Source organism: Nannospalax galili, unplaced genomic scaffold (genome assembly GCF_000622305.1).
Source record: "Nannospalax galili isolate Female #2095 unplaced genomic scaffold, S.galili_v1.0 scaffold311, whole genome shotgun sequence".
Taxonomy (NCBI): domain Eukaryota; kingdom Metazoa; phylum Chordata; class Mammalia; order Rodentia; family Spalacidae; genus Nannospalax; species Nannospalax galili.
The window spans coordinates 3,789,567-3,803,408 of record NW_008330298.1 but is presented as its reverse complement, the minus strand read 5'-3'; the positions used below and the strand labels follow the sequence as shown (position 1 = coordinate 3,803,408).

The window sequence follows — 13,842 nt, the reverse complement described above, 5'->3', positions numbered from 1 at the left end:
ATGCATCTGTGGTGTGGAATTCTCTGGAACTGGAGTTACAGACAGTTGTTAGCCTCCATGTGGGTGCTGGGACTCAAACCTAAATCTTCTGTAAGAACAGCTTGTGCTTTTTACTGCTGAGCCATCTCTCCAGCCCCAAGAATCAAAGTTCTTTTCTGGTCTGGGGTAGGCAAAAATGGTCGCATTGAGGATTCACCCATAAAAGTTTTCTTTGTGCTCAATGTGGTGGTGCACACCTTCAATCTCCAGCACTTAGGAGGCAGAGGCAGGCAGATCTCTGTGAGGTTGAGGCCAGCCTGGTCTACGTAGTGAGTTCCAGGACAGCTGGGGCTACAGGGAGACCCTGTCTCAAAAAGACCAAAAAAATCCTCTTTGAAGGTATGCATGATATGATATATGTCTCTATGGGCGTTTTCATATTGTTATACTATGGGTTCCAACCAGCATACATTCACTACCATTTTAGGGATAGCTCCACTTGCAACACTGGCTAAGCCATAATAAACACTAGTAAACTACATAAGCTGGAAAACTGTCTCGAAAAATTAGATGTGGGGATAACCAGCTGCAGGGAGATACAGCCAAAGCCCTTTATCACATGGACTAGGCAGGAGTACAGTGACCCTTAGGTGTTCAGTAGGTATAGAACAGGTTTCTGGGAGATTTATCAGGAAGCCTGATCAGGATATCTTGTCAGTGGAATCAGTGTGCATGGGGCCAGCCCGTGGACCAACTGAGGAAAACAGGAAGAGACTTTCTGCCTTCTGGCTTGGTTGTACAGTAGCCGGATTAAGCAGCAGTGTGCCTGGATGCATCATCCATGCTGACCCAAGAGTACCTATCACTGTGAGGCATACTGATTCCTTGAAGTTTTAACCCAGCAATGGAAAAAAGATGTAACTAAATCCCTTTTCTCTAGTCAGTCTTTTGGATGAATTTGGACTTTCGGTCTCTGGTTTGTGAATGTGTATTTTTTAAAATTTTATTTATTATTTTTTGAAGAGATGGCTCACGGACTCCGGTTCAGTTCCCAGCACCAATATGGCTTCTTCCATGCTGAACAGGGATGCAGCGTGAGGCAATTGGAGTACCCCTTCAGTGGGTCTATCTAAAAGGTCCCCAAATTGCATAACTCTTATCTCTAAGGGGAAAAGAAAGTCCTTGAATGGTGAATAGGAGATGTGAAGGAGAAGTAAAGGCAAGAGTAATCAGCATTACAAGTTCTAGACAGGGACCTAGAAAAAAGTCAGAACAGGGCAATTTTCAAATGTTCATATGAGAGTCCATTGGAATTTCTTGACAAGGGCTTCCAAAAGCATCCTTCTATTGGGTTCCTCCTCATTTTTCTTTTGTCTTTCAAGACTGGACTCTAGAGTGATGGATTTGCTTTCAGGTATTTTGGTAGCTGGTGGAGTGGTTAGAATCAGTGTCAGTTCCCTCTCAAAGGCTTCTAGATAGGGGGAGAAAACAAATTTATCCATCATTTTAGAATAGCTGGTTGTCTCCATTAGCTACAGGTGGCACTACAGTATTAGAGACCAAGATTTGAAGTCTTACATCTGAGCAGCACTTTCTGGTTAGGAACAAAACCATCAATGAGAAATAATTGTCTAAATAACTTTTTATATAGACTTAAGCCTAATGTCTGGGACGTGTAATCCCTTGAACTCTTAAAGAAATATACTGATGACTTTACTCTTTCGTTATACTTTCCTTTGGGTATTTAAGAGCATACAGTTGGCCCAAATAAATCAATTTATTTTTGTACTTAAGGTCATTTGAGGATCTGTTCCTCAGGGGTCACATGGGCTTGGGAGGAGCCCCTGGCTCCTTTCTTTTACCAGTTCCATCTATGTGAAGATAAGTCAAAGGTTCTGCTCAACCATGTCTGGCTTCACTTGGAAGCATGAATGAGATGTTTCCTTTGAGTTGACCCTCTCTTTTGCAGACTGGACACTGGTTCAAGTCCATCTCGTGGGGTTTCCATGGCCTCCCTGAACAAGAGGACAGATGACTCACCACAGTTACAGGACATTTTGAAAGATGTTCCATAGTCCCCTGGAACTTAGTTGACCTTGGAGGGCAAGGGTCAAAAACTGTCCTTTAAGTGCCTCTGACCACATTAGCATAGGCCTCAAAGTATGGCTGTTAAACATCTGAGAAGGTTAGTTCCACCAGTCTGGTACTTTTAATTATCATGTGCTATGTAGATAAGGCCTGGGTAAAAAACCAAATATCCTCAGATAAACCTCAACTAGATATATATTTTGTTCCTTAAACTGGTTGACTAAACTATGACCATAGAAATTTTAAGTCTCTTTTGTCTTTTTGAGACAGGGTCTCCCTATAGCCCCAGTTGGCCTGGAATTCACAATGTAGACCAGACTGGCCTTAAACTCACAGAGATCCACCTGCCTCTACCTACAGAGTGCTGGGATTAAAGGCATGCACCACCATGCCCGGCTGTCTTTCCTTCTATTTATTTTTTATTATTTGTGGTGCTGGGGATCAGACTCAGAATGTTCTATATGCTGGGCAAGTGCTCCACCACTGAACCAATAATGCCAACAGCATCAGCCACCTTTTAGTGTTTAAGTGCAACTATTCATCCTAGACATTCATTATAGTTCAAGATGCAAAAAGTAGTTTGATAATGATGATAATCTGGTATTTCTTTAGGTCAGTTTTTAAAAATATTTTTGTCTGCCCACCCCATTCCTTGGCAGGCTATTTTTATCCCTTCTGGTTAAAAAAAACAACACGCTGACTCAGTTGATTTTTCTAAATTACTGGAGGCAACATATTTCTATTTCTGGCTTGTGTCTGCACTGCCCTGTGATGCTGTCTATGGTCACATGTAAAGTCAGCCCCTTCAGGTAGACCTGCACGAAAAATGACATGAAAGTAGGAGGGGAACTACTTAGAAAGAAGATGGGAGGTCTATTGTGGTTTTAGGGGGCAAAGAGAGGGTAACGAGGTGAATAGGTTCACAGCACAGTGCAAACATGTATGAAATTGTTACCAGGTAAACCAAATAATCAAATATACTATATTTAAGTATGATTAATAAGTTAAATAGTATAAAGTTAAGATGATAATTTGATATACTTATTCAAGGATTTTACCAAAGAAAATCCTAGCACCTACAAATACTGTTCAGCTGGTGGCCCATAAGCACTGGGACAATTTGGTTTCTGCGATTCAAAAAGAATATTTTGAATTTACTTGGTTTAGAATAGCTGTTAGCTTTCTCTGTCTGGTCAGGGAGACACCCAATCAAATGACAAATCTTTCTAATAAACCTTTAAACTGTTTGGGGGCAGGTTATGTTTGATACAACCAAGCACTTCAGTGAAGGAGCTATAAGGAAGAGGAATCAGGAAAGGCTAAAGTTGCAAGAGTTGGAGGAAGAAAGGAAAAAAGAAAAGAAAAGAGAAGAGGAAGTTGCTGAAAGGTGAGTAGACTTTCAAACAACAAAGATATTTTTGTTTTGTTTTGTTTTATGAATTTGTTTGGGTGAATAGCTAGATTTGATAGATAATATGGAAGTACAGGGGCAGGTGGAAGACTCCATCAAAGGCTATAGTTTTACAAAATCCAAATGACAAAATCGTTGAAAACAAGAAACTGAGAGAACATGTCTATAAATGTGAATAAGTAATAAAGAATAATGGGAGTAGCCAGATTAAGATGTCTGGGGTTGAGCTGGGTGTGGTGGTGCATGCCTTTAATCCCAGCACTCAAGACAGAGGCAGGAAGATCTCTGTGAGACTGAGGCCAGTCTGGTCTTCATAGGGAGTTCCAGGCTGACTGGGGCTACAGGGAAACCCTGTCTCAAAGAAGACCCCCCAAACATGTTTACCAGGGTAGTACATGCTTTTAATCCCAGCACTTGGGGCAGAGGCAGGTGAAATGAGGCCACCCTGATCTACATAGAAAGTTCCAGGCCAGCTGTGGGGCTACAGGGAGACCCTATCTCAAAAAATACAAACAACAACAACAAAAAACATGTCCAGGAGGAAAACTATTTTAAAAGAAAATGAGAAACGTTTGTTTCTACAGTACTGGGGTTTGAACCCAGGGCCTTGTGTAAGGTAGACAAATATTCCACTTATGGGCTACAGCTCTGTCAGAATCAGAAAATTTATAGTGAAAATTCTAACCTACCAAATTAGAAATTTTACCAGTATTATCTCCCCAACCAGTTAAAAAAAAAAACAGTTCTGGAAGGTGGAGAGATGGCTCAGTGGCTAAGAACACTGGCTGTTCTTAAAGAGGACCTAGGCTTGGTTCCCAACACCCACACGGCAGCTAACAACCATCCATAGCTCCAGTTCCAGGGATCCAGTGACCTCCTTGGGCATTGTGTGTGACACAGGTGCACATACATACTTCCAGGCAATACACTGATTCACATAAAATAAAAATAATAAGCAAAATATGAAAAAAATAAAATTTAAAAAAGCAGTCCTGGAAAACATTTTCTTCTATAAAATGATCAATAATCACAGTAACCCATAGTCATGAATTTGTTAGAACCATTTTTTTCATTGACCAGAATTCTTACTGAGAATTCCAGGAACTTCCATGTTTATTTCTTTGAGCTCACCACGATTTACTAATCTTGCAGCTTGAACCTAGCTACAATATTTGCCTAGTTAGAACATTGCCAAACACTTGCCATGAAGGCTCACATGTCAGCACTTTAGGGCCCTGACAACCAATTTTACCTCCTGGACCCTCTTCTTGTATTTATGTAAGCCATAAAATTTTTAAAGGGAGATTAGGAACAGCCTTCCACATGCCCATTATTGCTTTGGCTGGTCACATCTAGGAAATCTGGCCAGAATAAAGATGCTATTCTGTATTAAATTCCAGAGTGAATAGCCTATTTAGATAATCCTCCGTCCTTTGGCTAAGTCCTGATTCAGGTTATTGCCCCTTTTTTCCTCTTCCCACATTTCCATAAGGGCCTATCTGAAATAATTTTAATTTTCAGAAAATAGAAAACCCTCTGTATTCTTTTCCCAGTATGTTTTTATGTTAGTGTTCTGTATTAAGTAACATCTGCCAATGATGAGTTTTCATCTTGAATACTTTTTAAAAAATTATTTTTGTTATTTTTATTTTATGTGTATGAGTGTATTGCCTGCATGTTGGTAGGTGCCCCTGTGTCATACAATGCCTGCAGAGGTCAGAAGAGGGCGTCAGATCCCCTGGAACTGGAGTTACAGAGATGTGGGTGCTGGGAATTGAACCAAGCTTCTCTGCAAGAGCAGCCAGTGCCCTTAACCGCTGAGCCATATCTCCAGCCCCTTCACCTTGAATGCTTTATTAGTGCTTTCACTCATCTTTGTCTCAGTGAAATTAACCCACAGTTGATTTCGATCACAAGAAAAGAGAAATAACCTTGAAATCTGGGTCTGCATTCCCTTCTTGTGGTTTGAAAATGTGAAAGCTAGGTGTCCCTGCTTTGAATTTTATTCCTAACTCCCTCCCTAACTCACTCCCTCCCTCTCTCTCCCTTTCTCTTCCTCTCCCTCCCTCCCTCTCCCTTTTCCCTTCTCCCTTCTCACTCCCTCCTGCCCTCTCCCTCTCCCTTTTCTTTTTCCTCCCTCTCTTTACCTTTCTTAAAATTTGCATACAAATAATACGTTGCATTATGGCCTTTTCATATGTGTCTATCATTTTACCTTGCTTACATTCACCCCATTTTCTTGTCCTACTCTTGCCTCCCATTGGTTTCCTTCTTCCCTCCAAATAGTCCCATTTCTGCTTTCTATAGGCATATAGGTGTACATACATATAACACACATACATGTTTATATACACATGTATACACATATATTACATATATGTAATCTAGATTAGGTTTATGAGAGGAACTGATATTTTTCTTTCCCATATTACCCTTCTTGCTTCCCTCATTTCTCTTCTCCCTGCAAATAGTCTTGCTTCTGTTTTCATGTTTGAAAATCTACATTCCTGATATGAATGAAAGCGTGTGGTATTTCACTTTCTGAGTCTGGTTTATTTCACTCAATATAGTGATGCTGTGATCTGTTCATTTTTCTGCAAATGACATAACTTCTTTATTCTTTATGGCTGAATAAAGCTCCATTACTTATGTATACCATATTTTCTTTGTCTATTCATCTGGTGATATATGTCTAGGTTTGTTCTTAACTACATGCAGCAATAAATATGGACGAGCAGATACTTCTTTGGTTGTTTTGAATTCTTCAGCTATATATGCAGGAGTAGTACAGCCATAACATATGGTAGCTCTATTTTTAGTTTTTAAATTTTTATTTATTATTTTATGTGTATGAATGTATTGCCTGCATGTATGTGAGTGCACCCGTGTTGTGCAGTGCCGCGGAGGTCAGAAGAGGGCTTCGGATTCCCCTGGTACTGGATGGAGTTAAGGACGGTTCGTAGCCACCATGTGGGTGCTGGGAATCGAACCCGGGTCCTCTGCAAGAGCAGTCAGTGCTCTTAACCTTTGAGTCATCTCTCCAGCCCCTATTTTTAGTTTTTAAAGGAGCATCCATACAGATTTCCATAGTGGCTGTACTAATTTACATAATCACCAACAGTGTATAAGGTACCTTTGGCCATTGTATCCTCTGTAGCATTTGTTGTTAATTGCTATGCTAGTAATTTTTTTCTTTGAGACAGGGTCTCCCTGTAGCCCCAGCTGGCTTGGAATTTACTCTGTAGACCAGGCTGGGCTTGAACTAAAAAAAATCACCTGTGTCTGCTTCCTGAGTGCTGGGGTTAAAGGCAAGCGCTACCACACCCTGCTCTATGCTACTGATTCTGACAGAAGTGAAATGAAATCTTTTTTTCAATATATTTTTCATTGAATTTTTGTGCACTTCATACAATACATCTTAATCATATGTAGACATCCCTCCCCTATCTGCACTTCTCCATGGCCCTCCCACCAGATTTCATGAATTCAGTTATATATATAAAAGCCTGTCAAGTTTGTGTCTCCAAATGTCCCTTGGCATGAGTTCATCCACTGGAGCCTGTTCAGCCTATCTGGCTCACGTCTTTTAAGAAGACCAGCTGTCCCTCACCCAGTAGTGATCACTTGCCAGTAGTTCGTTGGCTAAGGTTGGAGCTTCTTGCCCCATGAAATGGAACCTTATTGTCATTTTGGCTTGCATTTCTCTGATGGCTATAGATTTTGGACGTAATTTAAAATATTTATTTTCCACTTGTACTTCTTTTTAGAATTGTCTGTCAATTTAGTTGTCCATTTATTGATTAGATGATTTGATTTTTGCATTTAATTGTTAAAGTTCTTTATGGATTTTACATACTAACCCCTTATCAGATCTATAGCTGGAAAAGATTTTCCTCTAATCTATAGGCTCTCTTCCCTCTGGGGATTCTTTTCTTTGCAGAAGATTGAAAATTTCATATTACCCTACTTACCAATTCTTGCAATTAGTCTCCCAAGTTATTAGAATCCTTTTCATTTTTTATGTATATGTGTACATGTCTGTGTGTATGTGTGGCTGTATGAGCATGCATGCATATATTTATGCTCATGCATGTGGAGGCTGAAGGACAACCTCAGTTGTCATCCTCAGAAACGCCATTCACCGCCTTTGAGACAGGGCCTCTTATTGGCCTTGAGCTCATCAATTAGGCTAGACAGTCTGGCCAGGGGAGTCCCAGAAATCTTCCTGTCTCTACCTTCCCACTGCTGAGATTAAATGTGTGTGCCAGCATGCCTGATAGTTTTACAAGCTGAGCCATCCTTCTAGCACTAGAATAGTTTTCAGAAAGTCCTTCCTTACACCTGCATTTTGAAACATTTTCCTTCTGATGTATTCTAGTAGTTTCACAGTTTTAGGTCTTATATTAAGGTCTTTCATCTGCTTTGAATTGATTTTTGTACAGAGAGAGATAGGGATCTAATTTCATTATTCTACACATGGATATCTAATTTTCCTAGCACTATTTGTTGATGAGACTGTCTTTTCACGTTTTCATATGAATTTGTTTTTTTTTTCTGTTTCAGTGAAGAATGGTATTAGAATTTAATGAGAATTACAGTGGATGTCTAGATTGCTTTTGGTAGTATAGCCATTTTTACAGTATTACTTTTGCTCATCCATAGGCAAGCGAGGTCTCTTGATCTTTTAATGTCTTCAGTTAATTTTTTTAGTTTTTTAACAATTTCATTTTGGAGGTTTTTCACTTCCTTAGATTTTTTCCTGGGTTATTTTTATGGTATTGTAATGGAATTATTTTTCTGATTACTTTCTCCAAACATTTGATATTGGTATATAGAAAAGCTACTGAGTTTTGTATGTGAGTTTTGTATCCTACTTTTCTGAAAGTATTTATCGGATCTGAAACTTTTCTTTAACGTCTTTTAGTACATGATCATAGTGTATGCATACAGATATATTTTGAGTTCTTCCTTTCCTATTCCTATCCCTTTTTTCCTTTCTATTTCCTTATTTCTCTGGCAAAGACACCAAGCACCATATGGGACAAGAGTGAAGAGGGTGGACACCCTTGTCTCATTCCTTATTTTAGAGGAAATGTTTTCTATTTTCCCCTATTTAGTATAATATTGGCTATAAGCTTGTTAGCCTTTATAATGTTTAGCTGTGTCCCTTACATTCCTACTTTTGGGTGGGCTTTTTAAAATGAAGGAATGTTAAACTTTGTCAAAGGCCTTTTCTGCATCTACTGAGATGAGTCTGTTTTTGTTTGGTATAGCATTGATTGGCATATGCTGAATCATTCTGATATCCCTGGAATTAACCTGACCTTTTTACTGTGCTGTTGATTTGGTTTGTAAGTATTTTATTGAGAATTTTTGCATTTATGTGTGTGAGGGAAATTGATGTATAGCTTTCTTTCTTTGTTGTATCCTTATCTGGTTTTGATATGAAGGTAATACTGGTTTTGTAGAATGAGTTTGGTAACTTTCTTCCCCTTCCTATTTTATAGAATAGTTTAAGGAGCATGAACTTTTAAAAGCTCTGGTAGAATTCAGCAGTGAATCTGGTCCTGAACTTTTCTTTGTCCAGAGACTTTTTATGGCTACTTAAATATCATTACTCATTATATATCTGTTTGAGTTCTTCATATACTCTTAATTATTGAATTTTTGTGAATTGCATACAATATATTTTTAGCAAATTTAGACCCCTCCCCCTTCTGCATCCCCACTACCCCCAACCCAATTTCATGTACTGCATTTTATACTCACACACACACACACACACACACACACACTCTCTCACACACACACGTAGTCCCACAGAGTGAAATGTGTCTCCCAAATGCCCTTCAGTGTGAGTCCATCCACTGGAGCCTGGCAAACCTACCAAAATTCTCACCCTTAAATGAAACTGACTCTCCCCATCCCAGCAACCATCAGTTGCTGATAGTTGCTCAGGTAGGGTTGGGGTTTCTTACCCACCTCCCCATGTTCATGCTGGGATTCTGTCTGGCTTGAGCTTATATGGGACTTGTGCGTGTTGTCACCATTGCTGTGAATTCATATGAGTTACTGTCTAGCTGTCTGAGATACTATTTCCCTGTAGTTATCCACCACCTGTGGCTCTTAATTCTTTCTGACCACTCATTCGAGATTATTCCTATATTCTTGATTTAATTTTGGTAAGTTATGTGTGTCTAGAAATTAATCTATTTTTTCTAGATTCTGCAGCTTTTTGCAGTACACATTTTCAAAATATCCCCTAAATATTCTCTGGATTTCATTAATGTCTGTGGCCATATTCACTTTTTCATCTTGAAGTTTTTTACGATTTTTACTTTGTTGATTCTTTGTATTGTTGTTTTAGTCTCTATCTCATTAAATTATGCCTTGATCTTTAATATTTCTTTCTTTTTTTAACTTTTACAAAAAACTTTGTTGAGAATTTCATACATGCATATAAGGTGTTTTGATCAAATCCATGCCCACTCCCGCCCCTCCAACATTCCCCCCTCTGAAGAGATAACCCTAAAATCTTTTAAGGATTAGATACAAGCTCCCAAATACTTTTGACATTTTTGGCCTTTGGAACAGAATATGTTGCTAACAGGCCCAAAGACATTTTGACATTTAGCCAAGAAACTGCCTACATTCCTTTGGGTCTTTTACCCTAACTGCCTAGCTAATTCCTACCTCCTATTCTTATCACGCCATCCTCTGAAGGGGTTGCCCAAATTGCCTATAGGGAATAGGGATACAGACCACTCTGGCTTCTCCCATGCTGAACAGGGACGCAGGGTGAGGCAATTGGAGTACTCCTTCAGTGGGTCTATCTAAAAGTGAATGGGAGATGTGAAGGTAAGAGTAATTAGCATTACAAGTTCTAGACAGGGAACTAGAAAAAAGTCAGAACAGGGCAATTTTCAAATGTTCATATGAGAGTCCATTGGAGTTTCTTGACAGGGGCTTCCAAAAGCATCCCTCTATTGGGTTCTTCCTCATTTTTCTTTTGTCTTCTAAGGCTGGACTAGTTGGCTGGGAAGAGTGGCTGGATACTCAGGTGAGGAATGAGTGACCCTGCTTGGCACTCCTTTAATGAACGAGCACAGCCGTCAACAAACCAAATTGTGACTCTGTTTAGCGATCAGGCTCAGCTGAAGTTGTGATGATGGTAGTTATTTCATGCAGAAGGGACTGCTGTATAGCATCATGTTATTAAAAGGACCTGGAATTTAAAAGGATTTGGTGCTAGGAGCCACATATGAGGGAGAACATACATCCTTTGTTTTTTTCCGAGTCCATCTTACTTCACTTAGTATAACAGTTTTTAGATCCATCCATTTACCTGCAAATTTCATTAATTTCATTACTTCATCTTTCTTTACTGCTGAATAGAACTCCATTGTTTGAATGTACCACATTTTTGTTAACCACTCGTCAGCTGAGGGACACTTAGGTTGCTTCCATATCTTAGCTATTGTGAAAAGAACAGCAACAAACATGGTTGTACAACTGTCTCTACAATAGGATGAGTCCTTCGGGTATATGCCAAGGAGTGGTATAACCAGGTCATATGGTAGGTTCATTTTTAGTTTGTTAAGAGTTCTCCACACTGTTTCCCATAGAGGGTGCACGAGTTTGCAATCCCACCAGCAGCGAATGAGCGTTCCCCTTTCTTCACATTCTCACCAGCATTTGGTATCATTTGTTCTCTTGATCCTACCCAGTCTGATCAGGGTAAGGTGATACCTTAGCGTGGTTTTAATTTTCGTTTTCCTAATTACTAACGGTGTTGAACACTTTTTGAGATGTTTTGTAGCTATCTTTGTTTGAGAACTCTCTGTTTAGATCTTTAGCCCATCTTTTAATTGGGTCATTTGTTTTCTCGATTCTTTGTTTTTTGAGTTCTTTATATATATTGGATGTTAAACCTTTGTCAGGTTAAGATTTTTTTCCCCATTCTATGGGTTTTCTTTTCATGTTTTTGATTATTTTGCTGTACAGAAGCTTTTTAGTTTAATGAGGTCCCACCTATTGATTGCTGACCTTAATTCCTGAGCAACTTCTGTCTAGAAAATCCTTACCTACACCTATATCCTGTAAGTTACTGCCAATATTTTCTTCTAATAGTTTCAGGGTTTCCGGTTTCACATTGAGGTCTTTATCCATTTGGAGTTGACTTTTGTGCAAGGTGAAAGATAAGCATCTAGTTTCATTCTTCTACAGGTGGAGATGCAGTTTTGCCAGCACCATTTTTGAAGATGCGGTCTTTCCTCCATTGTGTGTTCTTTCTCTTTACTGCTTTTGGATTTTGTTTTTGTTCTTTTAAGTCTTCAGTAATTTGAATTCTGATTTTTTTTATTTAAATACTCAGTTACAAACTTTCCTTTGTTGTGCCTCAAAGGTTCTAATAAATTAATAAATAAACAAATTTTAATTTTTACTTGTTTCTAGAAAAATTAAAATGTCCTCTCTAATTTCTTCTGAGTCACTAATCATTCAATAATGTATTTTCCAGTCTCCATTTACTTGTATTATTTCTGAGTTTCTCTTCCTAATGAATTCTACTTTTATTCTGCAGTGATATGGTACAAAATTATGATCCATACACATAAAATAAAATAGTAAATAAAATACTTTTTAAAAGAAAGAATAGGGGTAAAATAAAAGTAAAAACATATGAACTTAAAATTATAGGGAGTAGTGTTGTGCCTGGTGCTTTAATCCCAGCACTTCAGAGGCAGAGGCAGGCAGATCTGTATGAGTTCAAGTCCAGCCTAGTCTACATAGTGAGTTCTAAGCCAGCCCCACTACAAGGAGACCCTGTCTCAGAAAGACCAAAAAAAATTTATAGGGAATAAATAGGGAAAACACAGAGGGCAAAAATATTAGATTCAAAAAGGATGAGAGCAGCTTCTCTCTCTGGGTCCTCTCATATTGGACGCTGCTAGGTGGAAAGGGTAGTCATTTAAACTTGGAATCTCTTGTCTTCATACTATTCAAACAGATGCTGAGCCCAGACCTGCCAAGGCTCAACCATCCAGTTATACATTCACTTTAGGGGCTTCCGTTCTTTGCATACCAGTAGCTACTTCTGTCCATGCTTTGCAGCCTGTTTGCTGGGCAGATTCTCATTTGTCCAGAGACTTCCATGTATGCACTCTGGGGTGGCTAATATCTAGGTCAAGGATTGTCTTCTGAATGTATTGGCCATTGGGGAGCAAACAGAACACTGAGATCTGTACTGAAGAATGGGTCTCAGTGCCTTTAAATCCTCTTCAGCATTAAATGGCCTATGAGACAGAGGAGGCTGTGGAAATTGAGAGAAACCCACTAAACCCGAACTTCAGAGTTCTCAGTCCTGCTGATGGAAAACCACAGGACAGAGGGGCAGCCCCAGCTTTCCAGCCACCCACTGACCTTGGGCTTGAGGCTATCACTCTCCGTAGTTATCCTTAGCTAATAGACTGCTTCTTGCCACAGAGGGTGGGGCACAACCATCCCTATGCCCTTCTAGCCTCAGCTTTGTGCTGCTTGAACTTCTCAGCATGGCATCTCAATATCAAACAGTAGGCCCCTGCTCAAGATGGCACCTAACTAGCCCTCTAAGGTATGGAGAATGGCAATATGGATTTCTTCACTGTTGACTTGTCGTGTAGGTGGAGTCACTGTCACACTAAATCCCCCACCTGGATTTAAGGCTTGTGAGAACTGTGGACTTGTCTTGTGGCTATGGCAGTCAATCTTTATTTTCCCAGGATTTACCTGTGTATGAGACCTCAGCTTCTCCTCCCCTGCCAGGGAGCTGGGTGGATTGCTTCCTCAGCTGTACATAGCCTGTTTGTCTGAGCTTTTCATCTATCCTGCCATTAGTTTTGTGATTTCAGATGTTCTTCCTTCTTCCTTTTCTGCCTTCAGAATAGAATCTGCTTGTTATTATCTTGCTTGTTCTCATTCATGGTATCACATAAAAACCGCAAAGTTCCTTCCTGCCTTCCCTCCTTCCCTCCTTCCCCCTTCCCACTTCCTACCTCCCCCCTTCCCTCCTTCCCTCCTTCCCGCCTTCCCTCCTTCCCTCCTTCCCCCTTCCTACCTTCCCACCTTCCCTCCTTCCTGCCTTCCTTCCTGCCTGCCTGCCCACCCAACCTTCTCCCTCCTTCCCTCTCTTTCCCTGTTTCTTTCCTTTCTTCCTTCCCTCTCTTACTTCCTTCCCCCTCTGTACGATTTCTTTTAGACATCTGTATTTTCCCAACAAAATTGTCTTTTTCCTTGACTGATGTTTATGTGATTTGGGGGAGGGGCTGTGTGTATATGTTCTTTTGTGTGTGTATGTATGTGTCTATGTGTGCAGATGCATGTGTGTG

The 13,842-nt window shown here is 39.8% G+C and overlaps 1 protein-coding gene across 5 annotated transcripts in view; it reads left to right on the top strand.

Moving 5' to 3' along the window:
* The window catches only part of LOC103742847 (A-kinase anchor protein 17B), a 224,411-nt gene that overhangs the window by 203,120 nt on the left and 7,449 nt on the right, over positions 1–13,842 (top strand). For all 5 annotated transcript variants that reach the window (XM_029568940.1, XM_029568942.1, XM_008843981.3 and 2 more), the window contains exon 5: positions 3,324–3,454. In XM_029568940.1, the coding sequence (XP_029424800.1) occupies positions 3,324–3,454 (131 nt within the window). The remainder of the gene's footprint in view (positions 1–3,323; positions 3,455–13,842) is intronic.